The sequence below is a fragment of the Aythya ferina genome (assembly GCF_964211825.1).
Source record: "Aythya ferina genome assembly, chromosome: 4".
NCBI lineage: Eukaryota > Metazoa > Chordata > Aves > Anseriformes > Anatidae > Aythya > Aythya ferina.
The window spans coordinates 33,050,826-33,069,693 of NC_140300.1; the positions used below are offsets into that span (position 1 = coordinate 33,050,826).

The window sequence follows — 18,868 nt, forward strand, 5'->3', positions numbered from 1 at the left end:
GGGACTGGGTCGGTTAGTGGATGGAGCGGGAGTGCAGGTGGTGTTTTCGTCCATCCCTATGGTGGCAGGGAGGGGTTCAGAGAGGACACGGAAAGCCCACCTGTTAAACACGTGGCTCCGGGGCTGATGCCAACACAGAAATCTTGGGTTTTTTGATCATGGGGCACTTTACTCAGCACCTGGCCTGATGGCCGCAGACGGGTCCCTATCTTTTAGGGGAAAAAGGATCCTGGGCCAGGAACTGGCAGGGCTCATTGAGAGGGCTTTAAACTAGGTAGGAAGGGGGATGGGGCTGAGGCTAGGATTGTTGGGGCTGTGCCAGGGGGAACAATGGCAAGGCCGGAGGATAAGGCAATGGCCCAGCTGAAGTGCATCTACACCAATGCACGCAGCATGGGTAACAAACAGGAGGAGCTGGAAGCCATCGTGCGGCAGGCAGGCTACGACTTGGTTGCCATCACGGAGACGTGGTGGGACCAGTCTCATGACTGGAGTGCTGCAATGCCTGGCTATAAGCTCTATAGAAGGGACAGGCAGCATAGAAGGGGTGGTGGTGTGGCTCTCTATATTAGAGAGTCTTTCGAGGTTGTAGAACTCGAGGTTGGGAATGACAAGGTCGAGTCCCTTTGGGTTAGGATCGGCAGGGACAACAAGGCTAGTGTCCTGGTCGGGGTCTGCTATAGACCGCCGAACCAGGATGAGGAGACGGATGAGGAATTCTACAGGCAGCTGACAGAGGTTGCAAAATCATCAGCTCTTGTACTCGTGGGGGACTTCAACTTCCCTGACATATCCTGGAAGCACAACACAGCCCTGAGAAAGCAGTCTAGGAGGTATCTGGAGAGCGTGGAAGATAGCTTCCTGACGCAGCTGGTTAGTGAACCTACCAGGGGTGGTGCCCCGCTAGACCTTCTCTTCACAAACAGAGAAGGACTGGTGGAGGACGTGATCGTCGGGAGCTGTCTTGGGCAGAGTGACCACGCAATGGTGGAGTTCACTATTCTTGGCGAGGCCAGGAAGGGGACCAGTAAAACCGCTGTATTGGACTTTTGGAGGGCTGACTTTGAGCTGCTCAGGACACTAGTTGGTGGAGTCCCTTGGGAGGCGGTTCTGAAGGGCAGAGGGGTCCAGGAAGGCTGGGCGCTCTTCAAGAGGGAAGTCTTAATGGCGTAGGAACGGTCTGTCCCCACGTGCCCAAAGACGAGCTGGCGGGGAAGAAGACCGGCCTGGCTCAACAGAGAATTGTGGCTTGATCTTAGGAGGAAAAAGAGGGTTTATAAGCTTTGGAAAAGCGGGCAGGCCACTAAGGAGGACTTTAAAGAAGTAGCGAGGCTGTGCAGGGACAAAATTAGGAAGGCCAAAGCTCATCTGGAGCTCAATCTGGCTACTGCCGTTAAAGATAACAAAAAACGTTTCTATAAATACATCAACACAAAAAGGAGGACTAAGGAGAATCTCCATCCTTTACTGGATGCGGGGGGAAACCTAGTTACAAGAGATGAGGAAAAGGCGGAGGTGCTCAATGCCTTCTTTGCCTCAGTCTTTAGCGGCAATACCGGATGTTCTCTGGATACTCAGTACCCTGAGCTGGTGGAAGGGGATGGGGAGCAGGATGTGGCCCTCACTATCCATGAAGAACTGGTTGGTGACCTGCTACGGCACTTAGATGTGCACAAGTCGATGGGGCCGGATGGGATCCACCCAAGGGTACTGAGGGAACTGGCAGAGGAGCTGGCCCAGCCACTGTCCATCATTTATCAACAGTCCTGGCTATCGGGGGAGGTCCCAATCGACTGGCGGCTAGCAAACGTGACGCCCATCTACAAGAAGGGCCGGAGGGCAGACCCGGGAAACTACAGGCCTGTCAGTTTGACCTCAGTGCCAGGAAAGCTCATGGAGCAGATCCTCCTGAGAGTCATCATGCAGCACTTGCAGGGGAAGCAGGCGATCAGGCCCAGTCAGCATGGCTTTATGAAAGGCAGGTCATGCCTGACGAACCTGATCTCCTTCTATGACAGAGTGACGCGCTGGGTGGATGAGGGAAAGGCTGTGGATGTGGTCTACCTTGACTTCAGCAAGGCTTTTGACACCGTCTCCCACAGCATTCTCCTCAAGAAACTGGCTGCTCTTGGCTTGGACTGGCGCACGCTTCGTTGGGTTAGAAACTGGCTGGATAGCCGGGCCCAAAGAGTCGTGGTGAATGGAGCCAAGTCCAGTTGGAGGCCAGTCACTAGTGGCGTCCCCCAGGGCTCGGTGCTGGGGCCGGTCCTCTTTAATATCTTCATCGATGATCTGGACGAGGGCATCGAGTGCACCCTCAGTAAGTTCGCAGATGACACCAAGTTAGGTGCGTGTGTCGATCTGCTTGAGGGTAGGAAAGCTCTGCAGGAGGATCTGGATAGGCTGCACCGATGGGCTGAGGTCAACTGCATGAAGTTTAACAAGGCCAAGTGCCGGGTCCTGCACCTGGGGCGCAATAACCCCAAGCAGAGCTACAGGCTGGGAGAGGAATGGTTGGAGAGCTGCCAGGCAGAGAAGGACCTGGGAGTGATGGTGGATAGTCGGCTGAATATGAGCCAGCAGTGTGCTCAGGTGGCCAAGAAGGCCAACAGCATCCTGGCTTGTATCAGGAACAGTGTGACCAGCAGGGCTAGGGAGGTGATCGTCCCCCTGTACTCAGCTCTGGTGAGGCCGCACCTCGAGTACTGTGTTCAGTTTTGGGCCCCTCGCTACAAGAAGGACATCGAGGTGCTTGAGCGGGTGCAGAGAAGGGCGACGAAGCTGGTGAGGGGCCTGGAGAACAAGTCCTACGAGGAGCGGCTGAGGGAGCTGGGCTTGTTCAGCCTGGAGAAGAGGAGGCTCAGGGGTGACCTTATCGCTCTTTTTAGGTACCTCAAGGGAGGCTGTAGCGAGGTGGGGGTTGGCCTGTTCTCCCACGTGCCTGGTGACAGGACGAGGGGGAATGGGCTTAAGTTGAGCCAGGGGAGTTTTAGGTTAGATGTTAGGAAGAACTTCTTCACTGAAAGGGTTGTGAGGCATTGGAACAGGCTGCCCAGGGAAGTGGTGGAGTCACCATCCCTGGAAGTCTTCAAAAGACGTTTAGATGTAGAGCTTAGGGATATGGTTTAGTGGAGGGCTGTTAGCGTTAGGTTGGAGGTTGGACTCGATGACCTTGAGGTCTCTTCCAACCTAGAAAATTCTGTGATTCTGTGATTCTGTGAAAGTCAGTTGAGGTGGATTCATTTTCCCTAATTTAACCATATAAAACAGAAGCACCTCGTTTAACCTACCATCTTATATGCCTCTACTTGCAATAAGGAGGGAGAGGAAAAGAAAGAAATTTGAACTTTCAGTGGAATCAATCACTCAGTGGTGGTGCCTCCTCCACTACTGGATAAGAAAGTGCTGACATATTTGAAACTCAGTTCTGATTGTTCAACTGAAACTTTATCACTTCCCTAGCACACAGAGGAGTTATGAAGATGACTGTGGGACATTCAGATATTAGGGCAGTTAGAGGCACATAAGATCCATTGATAGACTGCGCACTTCTTGAACTCCCTGGCCTTCGCAGCTGGACACAGCTGAGAGAGTTCATCAGTGTTCACAGTCCAAGTTTGGAGCACAAATTGGGCTGAGCTTGCTTTTTCCATTTTTGTCAATATTGAAAATATGTCCCGTATATGGTACTTCTCTGGCATTAGCCACAGAAAGGCCTTTACAGACTGAGTCCAACACCATAACATTTTTATAAATGCTGCACAGAAGCGTACACATTTCACAGGCTTACATTGGCTTAAACAGGAGGAATTTTATGTGCTTTACCAATGTTACCTGAGGAAATATAACTCCCAAATGGTGAGTTTTCCAAAATACAGTTATAATATGGGAATGGATGAATGTTGGCTCCGGGACAAACTTTCTTAAAGGACAGTTAAACCATTTTAGATATGGAGCTTTCACAACTTGCTTGTTCTTAACTGTAAGTTTTGCTTTTTCTGAATGTTTTTAACTTGTAGTATTTTTAATTGAATTTCTCCTCTAAGACTAAATGTTAAATTAAATATTAGATTAAATGTCTCTTCTTTCATTTGCAACCACAGCACCTGGAACTGGAATCAGTTTGTACGCAAATTCAGAAGTGAATTTTGAATGTTAACTGCTTTATAATCCTCAAAAAGGTCCCAGGAGGTTATGCAAATATTATAGAAAAAATAAAGATAATAGGCACAATAATAATAAACATAAATATTTGGGAAGAATGGCAGAAATCCTTTGCTTATGTATTGAAACAACCAGAGCATTAACAATAGTTCATAATTTTACAAAGTTCTGGTGTACCTTTCTGCACCTAAAAAGACCACCTTCAGTTCCTAGAGTTTTAGAGACGCCTGAACTGGTTAGTGAGAAATAGAGCTTTTGTGTAGTAGAACGTTTCTTCATAGCAATGTTAAGGATTCCTTATATTCTGAAATCAACAAAATTAAATCACCACAAAACCAGGGATATTGAAATCACTTTTTCCCTATTTGTTTTTTACCTGGAAATGCTTAGGAGGTCAAATTTTAACACATGATTTATTCAGTTGATAACAGATATAATAGGAAGTGTCCAATTTAATTTATAACTAGTAAAAATGCACCAATGGCATGGAATAACTCTTAAGCGTGAATATAACATCACTGGAACTGGTAAGTCCTAATACTAATACATGAAGTCTAATAGGAAGCCTGTATGTGAAAGCAATCCAGTTTAATACTATGGGTTTATGTAATTTCATTTGGAATTACTTTTATATGTTTCTAAATTGAACTAGGTCTATAATATGCAAAAATACAATATACATGTTGGAAATGTATACATCATCTTGAACAGAATAGTAAACAGTGTAAACATTAAATTTGAATCACAAAATACATCTACTTTTAAAACATATGTTGTAGTCTATTTTTAAACATTTTTCCAGTATTTTTTTCATCATTGGAGCTGGGATAACACCAACCCTGCAGCAGTACTTCAGTGCAAGGGAGAGTGTTTTTGCCCTGATTCTGCCCTGTCCAGAGTACTGGAAATTTCACAGCACTTTGATCAGAAGAGTCCTTCCTTTTCTAGATGAGATCTGAATAACCATCTGTGTGTTTGGATGATGGTAGAAATTAAACTGAGTATGGCAGACACTTCCTTTAGCAGTTTCCCTGTCACTAAAGGAAATTAGAGTGTAATTTTATAAGTCCAATTACAGGATGACTGTTGAGCAGCTGAACATCAAGTCAAATGCAAAGTAAAACACAAATTGCATGTATCTCAATGTAGATTGGTTTTGTCTCTTATACCTCTGTACTTCAGAATTGTACTGTATCAGTTATAAAGCCTTGTTCCTGAACCAGAGAACTCATAAACGATTTATATGACATGCCAGACTCATGAAGGAAAATGTATATAGCCTTGTTCAAAGCCTTAGTAATTCTGAAATAAATACTCATGATCTGTAGCATGAATTGTGATTTTCTTTTTCACTTGACCTTTTTCAAATTATCTGGTGTGCACAAGCCATCACATTCATTCAAGCACTGCCACATCATTAGGACATGTAACTTAAAATTAAACATTAAAAAATGAATTATTGAACAACATAGATGCTGCAGACTCCATCTGAGATAGAATTGGACATTCCTTCCTTCTTCCTGAACACTGATATCCTTAAAAAGATTTGCTGGGACAAGAATTCATCTTCTGTCTATCAAGTCTGTATCTCCTTCATGAGCGGGCACTTCTTTACTGTGAGGGTAGCAGAGCACTGGAACAGGTTGCCCAGAAAGGCTGTGGAGTCTCCTTCTCTGAAGATACTCAAAACCCACCTGGGTGCCATCCCACGCAATGTGCCCTAGGTGATCCTGCTCGGCAGGAGGGTTGGACTAAATGATCTTCAGAGGTCCCTTCCAACCCCACCCATTCTGTGATTCACGCACTTTACCAGCTACATGAGTGTATATAACTCGTCTAAGTTAGTATATGAATATTGAATACTGTATGTGAACTGTTTGTTGCGATGGTCTTTGTATAAATCTATGGATTTGTCTAGTAGGCTGTTAGAAAAGAAAACAAGAAAAATGGAGAATGTCTTCAGGTAAGACATCTCACAGGAAACTCTCATAATATAATGCCTGAGCTGTTCACAAAATTCTTATATTTTGACTTCAGCCATGTCTTAAAACTGTTTTGCCAAAACTGAGGGCCAGACAACCAAAAGGATTGTGGCTGTTTAAGAAATACCTCCAGGGAACTAGAAAGAGAGGTCACTCCTGGTGAACTGTTGCCCTGTAAAACCACCTTCTTCCATGCCAAATTCACTGGCTGACCACTGTCTGCTTGGGTCAGCTCACAGGATGCCAAGTTCATGTACAGTGAAGAAACCTGGGAAATGCTCAGCTCTCTTTGGGTTCCCCCAAAGGCAGCCTGGACTACCTAACTTGTCACAGGCCCCTTGGCCAAAAGCTGCCCTGCAGAGTGGTGCCAGGCCCAGACACGGTGTCCTTCAGATACTCCCTATATGTCTCTTCCCCTCCAGAGCCCCTAAACAGAAGTTGCAAGTGAGAAAACCAGTTATACCAAATGATTCCCACCATGTGCTGGGGTGGTAGTGGCCATTCACAGCATCCCCAGAGGACCAGCAGCACACTCTGGGTGCTTTTTTATACTACACTACCTACATCACTCACAATTGTGGCCGGTGCTTCCTTACCATCCAGCTGGCCTGGCCAGCTATATTGTTTACAACCAGAACAGTGCTGTCCACATAAATATACATGAAGAAATACACACACCAAGAAAGTCAAGTGACACCTAGCAGGCCCATAAAACCAGATGAATACTTGGCTGTGTGGAACTGCAGTACTCTGATAGAAACTTGTACTGTTTTAAGTTTAATATCATCTTCAGTGGATACCTTTTCTGCAGAAAAAGTTTTTTTTTTTATATCACACTCTTTTGAATACGGTCAGCTTATAGAAGTTTACAGTATGGTCAACTAAAATTAGTGGTATAAATCACATGGTTCAATTATTTCAAGAGAGCAGAGTCATGTTATGCCGTTAACAATTTTGCAAATGTTCGTGTATGAGTATTTATGAGGAGTGAACTCCTGTCTATATGTGTATTATCCTCTGCTTTAATTCAGAGGAGATACACCATATCATGAAGTAGCTAGTACCTGGTGGTTCCACCTGCGTTTGAACTCAAGTAACACAAAAAGATTTGCATCCACAACTGACGTTTGACATATAATCCTCTAACTTGCCCTTGTAGGACAGTACAGCGTTAAAATCTGAGTCTTGTTTTGCACTGCTCAATTGCATGCGTGACCTCTGTACTTCCCTTAAGAATGCAAGCCAGCTATGTCACATAGCACAAATCAAAAGAGTAACATGACGGTCACTTTACACAAACAAACTTAGCTATAATAATGCTAGAGACAAGGGGAATTAGATCTCATGAGTAGAAATTTTGAGCTAAAGAATTAATTTATGTTTGTTTGAAAGACATCAGTGAGACATAAAGATGTTCAGGAATGCTTAATCCTAAAGTGAATGAGATTTATCAAAGCAATTTGAAAGGATAATATGTTCATTTCAGGTTCTAAAGGCAAACGAAAGCCAAAAGAGTAAAAGCATCATACATTAAAACCTCAGAAGCTATTTTTCCTGCTGGCAACTTAGGAGCTATTTTTCATGCTGCTATTATTATCTCAAGTTTGATGCTACAATGAAAGGCAAATCTGGTTCTGGTAAGCAATTATTAACTTGCGATGAGCATTAGTTTTACATTTAAAGATCAAAGCAAACATACATAAACAATTTTAACTACATGCATATCCTTTGCTTTATGATCTCTCTTCTGGATTTATATTCATTCAAGTTCACTGTGTTTCTCACTTACCTTAACGAGCCCAGAAGCAACTGGATGAGCAACTGGAATCTGTATTAAAAAAAAAAAAATGGAGTTTATTTAGTTCATAGAAAATATATAATGGATGAAAAAGTTTGGCAGAGATTATCTCAATAGATGAACTAGACAGGAAGACTAGAAGATATTACTATTGAGCTCAGTAAAGAGACTATCATACACTTTCCTGATTGTGTTATATTCCTCCCCTTTGAAAACAGCTATCAACCAAATTATCAAGATATTAATAATACATATTTATTTAAAAAAAAAAATCCTATTTATCCAACCAATCCTAAGGATAGAGTTCATCATAATGAAAATAACTATTCAAGTGTTATTGTGTCACAAGAAGGAGGAAGGCTAGCAATTTTCTTCATTTGAGAAAAAATGCCATGAATGTTATAGCTTCTACCTACTCTTTCCAGAAATGAATTTGAACTACAGCTAAGCAATCTGCAGGTCATCACTATGATCAGATTGTGAAGTCCTTACATAACTAAATTCCACTTGGGATCATTCATGTACCTTTTTTAATATTTGAATGAACCTGGCCCTTTGTTTCTGCTGTCCCGTGCTTGGTCTAATCTTTTCAACTGTGTAAAAATGACATCATTTTGAAATCCTTACTGAAAAGTCTAGTTTCCAAGCATTTTATGAAAAACTAAAGCATAATGATTTCAGTTCAGGCTCTAAATAAAACAAATAAGAACTTGGTTTGAATAAAACATACTATACCGTAAGGTGAAATAAAAATATGCTTCATTTCATCTTAGGACAAACTGCCAGATATGATTTATTTACAGTAATTGTAAAATGTTATGAGCTATTCTTCTTTATTCACATATAACAGATTCTTTTAAAATGTATATGATAGCAAGTATTAAAAAGCAAATCAATGGCAGATTCACAATCATTTAGCAGATGGTACTTAATGTACATGTAAAAATATCTAAGCCTATTCAATATGCAGTTAATTGCTGATGAGAACACTTGATCATTTATAAGAAACCAAGTTCATCTGCCAAAAATCTTGAGAATCACCTCAAATTAAATAGATCTGTATCTTCAAGAGCACTGACCACGTGGAGCTTAGTATCATGATCACTTTAAACTCACTACTGCATGCTCATATTGATGTTCACATGAGACATCAAAGGTTATTTCCAGCTACTGATCACTTCTGGTTGTACAATACAGCAAAGCCGTGATATCGAAAATGCCTACTGGAAATGCCTAAAGCCTTTTTTTTTTCTTTTTTTTTTCTTTTTTTTTTCCTGTTCTATATGTCTACTTCATGGTCAGGGCTTCCATTAGCTCTACTCTCCAATCTTCACTACTGACTGATTAACATAGAAGATACTTGTTTCTGTGCTATAGCAGATTTAGGTAGTTAAAACTGCAGATATGCTATTCACAGGATTCAAAAAAGACCTGGCCACAAAACTTCCAGTTAGTTCCAATGTACTCATTCCAACTCTCCTAGATGCTCAATACCTGTAGTAATCTACCCTTGAGCTCACTTTAAATTGAATGATTTTTTTTTTTATTGGGGGGGGGGGGGGGGGGGGTTAGCAGCGGGGGGCAGGTGGGTGGGTGGAGGGAATCATAACATAAATGTCTGGAGATTTTTATTGTTTTTTTCAAAGTACCTCTAGAGTTTTAGCTTTGGTTTCTAATGCACATAAATTGAAGTCATTTTCATTTATAGTCCAAAAGACTTTTTTTTTTTTTTATTGGTCTGAAGTGCACCATTAGTTTTACATATTCTTTTACACTGGTTTGACTTAAAAACCAACCTAGCTGTTTTGTTACAAATGGTTTTAGTTTTCAAGTAAACTAAGTGGCAAAGCAACTCAAAACACATTGAATTAATTTAAAATATTAATATCCACAACTGTCTCTAAATAAAAAACACAGAATTACTGTAGACATAGTGAGCTTTATTTCTCACAGTTCTTATTTTTAAAGTATAGTAAAGCATATTGTGTATATTCACTTAGCTTAAAATAGCAAATCAGCAACACAGGGATTGACATATTCCTTTTTTTTTCCTTGCATCTAAAACGTTTCTTTATACAGGAAAAAAATGCTTGATTTCCTTTCCTTCAATGCAAAAATAATCCTGTAAATGCACTTTTCATGTCCCAATGTGTAGTCACTTTGCTGAACTTTTAGATTCTCCAATCAGATAAATCAGATTTCCTAGTGAAGAACTAAAGCTGCAAGTACAATTTATCTTCAGTTCACTAGTAATAGTGGCAGTTACTATCTTGGGACCAGATCCTGTAAACATGCACATGAATAGCTTCAACCGTCATGGTTGGTCCAGTGATGACCATTTCACTTCATATGAGTTAGGATGTATCAAACCATTCCCTGAGATGGAAAATGTTTGCAGGGTACCAGTCCTGACATTCGAACAGGAAATGGTAAAACCAAGCCATCATATAAACTCAACTCATAAATTAGATTACACTGAGAAACAAACTATACCCAGGGATATCTTTTTTTTTTTTTTTTTTACATCTTTTTTTCCTATTATGTTAAGGATGACCCTTATTTACAACAAGGCCCAACTTGGAGCTCTTAATAGGTGCCATCTACAAACAGCAATACAGGGCATTTTGCAACTCCTGTCAACAGAGGAGTGAGACAGAATAGCACAGACGAAGCATTTTCACAAAACTGGCTCTGCAAACAACATCTGCTGAGCTGGAGGTCAGCGTGGCCCTCCTGCTGTGGTCTCTGGTGAAAGCAGCCACGAAGAGCAGAGGTCCCATCAGCACTTGGGCCAAAACAGCAAGAGTAGCAAAAGCAGGTCCCAAAGTCCCCTTTTGGTGACCTTGGCTTGCAGCAATGGTGAATACCTGCAGAGCAGTGCTTGCATTCTGATTATTAGGTCTCAGAGAGGCCACCAGGAGATAGCAGTAACTTACACCCATCTCTGGTTATAGCTGTAACGATTGCCTGCAGGCCAGCCTGAAAACTCCTCAACAGGCCCCTTATGCAGTTCACTGTGTTATCCTGATTCATTGCCTCGTTACCCTGCTATTTTCTGCTGTGCTTTCACAGATGTAATGCCTCCAGGATTTGACCCACATGGAGGCTACTCCCACATTCTGTCCCAGTGACCTTTCCAGGAGTGTTAATGATTTAATGGTAATGGTAACAGCTACCCACTTCAGAAAGGGTTGTGGAGACTGGGGCGTAAGAGGTCATTATTGTTTAACCACATTTGTTTTGCCTTTCTTCTCAGAAACTTTAAATCAGAAGACATTTCCTTAAGCAGAATGCCCAAAGTGACAGCTTTAGGATGTGTGAGAAAGACACAGTTAATTTAGTGCAAAAGATAAGACATTTCCTTGGGGAAGTACTAATTCCAGGCCTATTACCCTTCAGTGTCATTTCATATTAATGCATTGCATAGAAGTGGATGCTAAATCTTATTAATTGAAAAATATTTGTCTTTTGCTTCCTAAAATAAGTTTTTGCCTGGAGGTTAAGGAGTCTTAAAATTATTTTTGAAGTACATCCAATTTCTGGACAGTTTATTGAAAAGTGGAGAATGAAATTTGTCTGTTGCCTTGTTAATTTACATCAGACAAGAGGAAGAAAAATGATGCTTCTTGGTGACCTAAATAGCATAGTTACATAAAAAGATGGTTACAAATACAAAGTCCAGGCATATATAACATGTTAAGATTTGCCAGATGTCACAGACACATCCACATTTGTGAATACGTGTGTATACATGTCATAGTTACGTATGTAAAGTAGAGGGGTAACTATCTAAACACAGTGACTAAAACAACACTCAAGAAAAGAACTTAATGCAGCTTCCCTCTCCCTTTTTTTATGGCTGAAAGTTCCAAAAGTACCAAAACTACTGATTTTAATCCTTGTAGGTATTTTATTCATGAGCCATGAAATGACCTCACAAGAAGAAAATGGAAATATCCTTTTAAATTTAGAGCATTCTTTGCAGGGATATTTGAAAATGGTGATCCTGCTTTGCTCAGCCTTTGACTCGTCACAAAAAGAATTGCACATGGCCATGGTGTTGTCCCCTCTTTCCCCAAACTAAAGAATGAGGTTTGAAGTGAAGTCCTCACTTTGACTGGCATAGACACTAACCAGTGCAAGAGTGTCCTCAAGAGCACGGTTTCCTTCATTACATATGACAATCTGGATTAAAAAGCATTAAACCAATATACTTAATTGTATATTTGGATGTTCTTCAGGGTACAATGATGCCATGTTATTTGTTTTAGAGGTCTCAACATAAAGGATTAAATGCACTCTAATTTGGGAGTGCCAATTTAAATTGGCACTCTGCAGCTTGGTGCTTCTATAGAGACACTGTCAAGTCCACACTCTCCAGGTTACTGCTCTGCTTGCAGAACACTTGTTTGTTATTTTTTTGTTTTGTATTTCCTTGAAACTCCTTCCAACCAACTGCACTCTTTCCACTTCTCCTCCTCACATAATGGTCACGTCTCCTCCGTCTTTACTGAAGAAAAAATATTTTCCTTTTCTAATTCACTCCTTATCCATTGTTTTCCCAACCTCCAGTTCTCAAGAAATATGATTTCTTAATAAAAAAAAAAAGTCTAATTAAGCCATTTATCAAACTTTTCCAAGTGGATAGAGTGACAAATTAGCCCTATCTTCCACCAACAATCTGATGGATGGGAAGATAAAGATGCAGAGGTTGTTATTTTAGCTGGAAGCTCTCTACTATATCAATTGTTTGGCCCCAAGCCAAAAACCCCTAAGAGATGACAAGAACTAATGATGGGTCTATGAAGTTTATGCAGCGTGAGGCCTGACATCAAAAGAATCTGCCCTTATTAGCAAAATCTCTATGCCTTCTGCCTGAAAAAAAAAAAAAAAAAAAAATTACTCTAAGTAAACAAATAAAAAAAATGCAAACTACATATAAATTTGCACAATAATATATTGCCAAGTTCTGTTTTTCTTTACAAATATTAAGTGATTATTATGACACTACTTTTACATCCACCAAATGAGCCTAAGACAGGATAGACATCAAATAATTTTCCCAGAAGTAATTATTTTTTATTTTATTATTTATACTTATTTTATTCCTTCAGAAGAACTGAAGGAAGCCTGTGCACCAGATGCAATATGTGCAAGTGGAAGCAAGGATGGAGTCCTGGTCAGCAGTCCATCAACCTCATTAGGGTCAGGACCCCAAAACTTGCCCTGGATTTTTGAAACCCAACAAAACCAGATTCATAGAGGTGGTTCCACAGTCAGGACCAAACCAGAACACCAAAAGTTTCCTTGGATTTAGAGAGGGATTGGGAAAACTTATGGAAGAAAAATCCATCAAGAGGTGGATCAAGCTCACACCAGTTCTGGCTCAGGAAGATCCTGGGCCACATAGCAACATAGGCCAGAAAAGAATTCTGGGTAAATATCACTAGTTGTTTTCTCATGTTTTTCTCTTCCTAAGTATTCATCCTTGGTTATATTAGGACACATGATTTTAGACAAAATGGATGCTAAGTCTGACACTGATCTTATGCAACATTACAACAAATTACCTTCAAAGTTTGTAGCTTACATCCTTCTTCCTTTTCACCAGATTTTTTAATATACATTCATTCCTATATATAATGGAAAATGTACATACAAGGTGGAATACAGTTATTACTCTGATGGAATGCAGGAATAGAAAAGAATACAATGGACAGGTTAACTTCTCAGGAAAACAAAACATTTTGATACTCGATTAGAAAAGTTTGACTTAAATCAAGCCATTTTTGCAGATACTTTACATTACTGTGAATTAGAATTAAAATCCTTTTTTTTTTTTTTCTCTCTCCACATTTTCCATAGATTTCTTGATGTCTCATTTTTTATTACATTTTCCTCGTGGAAACAGAACAGCATTCAACTTACTGGCAGATTGAGAAACTGTAGTACTGCTTTGTAAAATCCATCTGCAGTAATTCTGTGTAGCTGAGCATTAATATACCTGATCAGATTGATTCATCTTTTCAACAGGATAATTTTATAGCATGGTATTACAAACAACAGTGCATTGAAAAGAGGAAATAATTATGTTATAGTCATCCATATTCAGCACATCCTGAAATATTTTACTTTTGTTCTCCAGTCTGCATTTAATATTATGTATAGAAGCCGCACTATGCAAAACTAGGGTATGTAATCAATCTTGAACTTTCCTGTGTCTAAGTAAAATGCCCTGTATTCATCCCTCTTCTATAGCCACCTATCCATCAAGCAGCTTACCCTGAAAGTGAAAAACAAGTGGCTTTGCACTCGTGGAGTTTTTCTTTCTTGTCACTTTTCAAAGAAGGGCATGCCATTTAATCTGCCACACTGCTTTTTAGCTTGAGACATAAAGGCCATTTACTTTGCTTTATCAGCTGTAGGAATGTCCATAAGCTCTGATGTTTTGGGGTGAGCTTAAAAAAAAAAAAAAAAAAAAAAAAAAAGGCAAAACAGCTTGGAGTATGTGAGGTCTAACATAAACAATCATGGAAAGAATAAAAGAGGGCTTCTTAATACTGAAACCTTACCAGGCAACTTCAAAACAAGTAATAAGAATTCTGGAGAATATATTGTGAACCATGCAATGCCATCATAATTCAACTTCCATTTTCCTCCTGATGTGCTTGACATTCCTAAGTACAAGGTACTTTCTTAGCTGTTTATTGATAATAGGGCTACTTAGGAACTGCATTGTGGGTTCTTTATATGCCATTAATTTGTAACTTTTTGGATGAAGATGTAAATAAAGATAACACAGTGGCTGTAGTTTTCTACTCAGAATGGTATTTTTCCAATAAAAACTAAATGTAAGTATTACAGCAATACACAATCAAGTGTTCAAATGTCATTGCTTCTAACTCAGAAAGGCAAGTTCTTGAACAAAGAAGCTTAAATGCAATTTGGCTAGAAATTAAGTGTTATTCAGCAAAAGATCAGTACTGAAGTTGTCAATGAACCAAACTGTCTGCTTACTTATAATTAGCAACATGGTCATTGTCTGGCTATCCTGGTATATTGTAAATAAGCCTGTGCAGACTATATGATTTAAGATTATTTAGAAGACAGCCTCAAGAGATAGGTAAAATAACTCTCTTAATCACTCAGTCAGGTTGGCTTAGGGGAGTAGTAGATACAACTAAGTCCTATTTAACCCTTTCTCAGTAAACTGAATAAAGGTTTGTTACTTTCTTTAAATATTACTCCAATTACCTTATATAGCAACCTCATTCAGAACTATAAGCATCAGATTTTTCAAAGCCTCCTGAATTCCCTAAACTTTTTAGCAAGCAATATTAAGAGTTGTTGCTCAGTAATTTACACTTTATGATACAATTCCATGGAAGACTTTAATCAAAAGTTTTTCCCCAAATAAATAATAGCCAGAACTTTACTACACCCCAGACTTGTCTTTTGGTTGCCAGATGACTATTTATTTCACTCTCTATTTTATTTTTGCATGCTTTACTTTAGACTTTCAGGTTGAGCTTGGCTAATATCTGGGAGGAAATTTTCAAAAGCAAACACTTTTTTCTCCATGTCTGCTAAACATTTTAGATAGGCCAAGACAGATAAAAAAGTAGAAAAGAATAAATGTTAGAGAAGAGTAAATTAGAAATCAGTTAGAAAAGAGTAAACGTGAATGATTTACTCTGAGCTCTCACAGTCCTTAACTATTAATTTGCATCCTGGATATGTTTTGGACCACTCCAACTAACTTTCCAACCAAAAAATCTGCTCTAGGTTGCAACCTGCTCTAGGTGGCCCTGCTTCAGCAAGCACGTTGTACCAGATAACTTCCACAGGTCCCTTCTAACCTCAACCATTCTGTGATTCTTTGACCTCCTTTTCACAACTCCAGAAAATACAGCAAGTCCATATATCTATGGTTTCTACCTGTAATACACATCTCAGCAGCTAACCTCAGGTTAAACTATAAATTAACTCATCCTATCTTTCTACTTTAACACAGTATTTAATCAGTTAGGGCTGAAGGATACACACCAAAAGTTTGCCAGTAAATATTGCCTGGTAGATTTTGTGGAAAATAACAAGTTCAGTAGGACAAAACTAAAAATAATTACTTAAGCCCCATCTGTCTATTGAAGCTAGACACAAAAGCAAACAGATTAGCCTTGTATGAACTTAGGCTTTTCCATCCTGTCTGTGCAAGTGAAATTGAGATACAGTGAATGTGACAGAGTCTAGAGATATCACTCAGCTATGGCAATTAAAGTACAGGTTTCAGCCACAGAAGGAATTATTTTTGTCTCAATATATTCTTCTAAATTGTCTTAATATTATGTATGTTTTCAACTTGAAGTAATTTTAGTCTCTTGTATTGCAAAAAGCTTCTGGTTTTAGGAAGATGTTCATGGGAGCATTAAGACAGAGATTTTGCTCACTGAATGATACATGAAGGCAGTAATGATTTTAGAGCTGCATGTCCTATTTTAGCTATTTCCACTATCAGGAAAAGATGGGTTGACCTACTTGTAAGTAACAAAAATAGCCAAGGATCTTTAAACAAAATCAATCTCATCGAGTTGAACAGAAATGGAGAAGTATAATTGTTCCATTTCTTTTCTCTTTCCAGATCTTGCAACTGCTCAGAGCATAACCTGGGGACATGCACATCCTGGCACAGGAAGCAGGAAAAAAAGAGTACACCCACAGTGTCTTTTGCTTGACATGGTTGAGCATAGTTAATTAATGAAAATCTCAACAGCTTGTTTTTGAAATATATTGTTTAAATTCGAGGCCAAAAGAACTTCAGTGAGGATTTTGGTTAGCATCATTCTGTGGACTTGAAGATACAGAGTGGAAGTAGAAGATACAGACTGGTAACTGAGACACACACACACAAAAGATAGATCAGGAGAGATCAGAGGCTGAAAAGATCACTTATTTGAAGGGATGGAATGGACTAATTATGAACTTGATTTGGTGCAGGGCAATGTCCAAACGACATCTGGAGTACCTTTCAGACCTTAATGAAGGGATGTTCTGTGTGAGGATAAACTTTCTGCAAGATTCTGGAAGTAACAGCATACAAAAAACAAATCTTAACTTTAAAATCTTTTAGGATGGTTTACAAAACAGAAACTGCACATTTGCCACAAGAGCTAATTTTTTATTTCTGAACTTATATTGGTTTAATCCCTAGGAAACCTATTTACTTTTGGGGGAGGGGGGGGGAATAAAAAACAAGTCTGAATATAAACCACTCTGTCAGCCTGCAGAGATTTAGTTCTTGCTTTATTCAAAACCCTTTTGACTATCTCTAGTCACTTTTAGAATTCTACAATTAGACTTGGTCTACCTAACTTTTTGCTATTTTTTTAGTTTTATTTGCTATTATTCTAAGGATGAATATTGGCTATTTTACATTCAAACTCTATTTTCTGCACAAAGTCCTGTATGTGACTAAGATATGATTAGCAGTTACAATGATCAGCTGAGACTATCAAAGCCTTTATGCAGCATAACAACTTCACTAGATGGCAGTGGAGAGAAATATTAGATTATATAATTTTATTTATTTTTTTAATAGGACAGGGAAACATCCCAGTAAGTACTGCAGTTTATTAGTGTTGTCTGTGTTAACTCCAGATCACAAGACAGCAATGTTTTTGCCCATACAAAAGTCTGGGGGTTCCTGCCCAGTTAAATCTACATGCAAACATTTGCAGGAGCACTGTCACGTACTTCTCCAGTCCTACCACAGAGATGCAGAGAGCAGCTCTTATTTATCCTTGAACCTTTGTGTTGCAACTGCTCTTTCTATATCTTCTGTGTATGAATAAACATCACGTTTCTGTTGTCATAGTCACTAAAGCAATCCCAGGGAAAGAATCAATGCCATCACACATCAGGCAGTCCCAGGACCAGAAGCAGACAGGGAAGAGCTGTTGCTGCACTGGGTGGAGAGACAGCCTGGATGTAGCCAGGGCTGGGAGCAGAGGAGGGCACAGCACGGCTGTCATGCTGGGGGTGTGTGCCTGCCTGACCCAAGTCCTCTTGCCAGCCAGCAGGCTTCAAGAAAGGAAACATGAGTCTTTGACAAAGGAGCACTGAAGCATTTCTAGAAGCAGGACAAGACAGTTTCGTGTCTAGGGCACAAGCAATTTTCTCAAACTCAACTGTACCATGTTTTTTCCTGAAACTTGAAGACAGGGTTCCCCAAGGAAATCATCACACTGATGCCATAATCATGAGGAAGTAAACAAGTGAACAATAAGAAAAAGCAACAAAGAAATTTGAAGACATTTGTGAAAAATACTATTTATATTCATGAAAATACTTTTCATTCTCTCTCTTTATGCTGCTCAATTTTTTTTTTATTTATTTTTTTTGTTAGGAGAACTTAGTACCCCTTACAACTGACTGAAGAAACAAAGAACAATTTTAGAGACTCCAAGACCAAATATTTCAAGTACCAGGTCTTGTTATATGTCCTAAGATACAAAACCTTCAAAAATTCAATCTTTTGAATTCAGAGAATTGATACTTGCCAGCTTTTAGAAATTAACACTTGAACAAAAATTAAAATCCAGAATGGAGAGGATGATTTCTCCTGAGATCATGCCTTCAGTTAGAAGACTATCAGTGAAATTCGTCAAAAACTATGGAGTTGTCTGGCTTTGTTCATAATGTTCAGAATATATAAATTATCATTTTGCACTTTCAGATTAAAAACAATAATAGTTTCTTCTATTACCAGATATAAATATGTTTTCTAAGGTTTGTTTCTTGCCTTTGGAGAAATGTTATTTTAAAAACTGATTCAGTGACTAAATCATACTTTTCTGTATTAAGTCATGCCTTTACTTAGCAATGGCCAAGAATTCTTCTTACTGATACCTTGTCCTCTGACATCTCT

General features: G+C 39.5%; 1 protein-coding gene across 5 annotated transcripts in view; it reads right to left on the reverse strand.

Moving 5' to 3' along the window:
- Positions 1 to 18,868, reverse strand: part of LOC311436522 (uncharacterized protein) — a 48,068-nt gene that overhangs the window by 25,980 nt on the left and 3,220 nt on the right. For all 5 annotated transcript variants that reach the window (XR_014692910.1, XM_084518782.1, XM_084518781.1 and 2 more), the window contains exon 2: positions 7,936 to 7,974. Coding sequence is in view for 4 of the 5 variants with exons in the window: in XM_084518782.1 (XP_084374908.1) it covers positions 7,936 to 7,974 (39 nt within the window). In the remaining variant the exon portion in view is untranslated. The remainder of the gene's footprint in view (positions 1 to 7,935; positions 7,975 to 18,868) is intronic.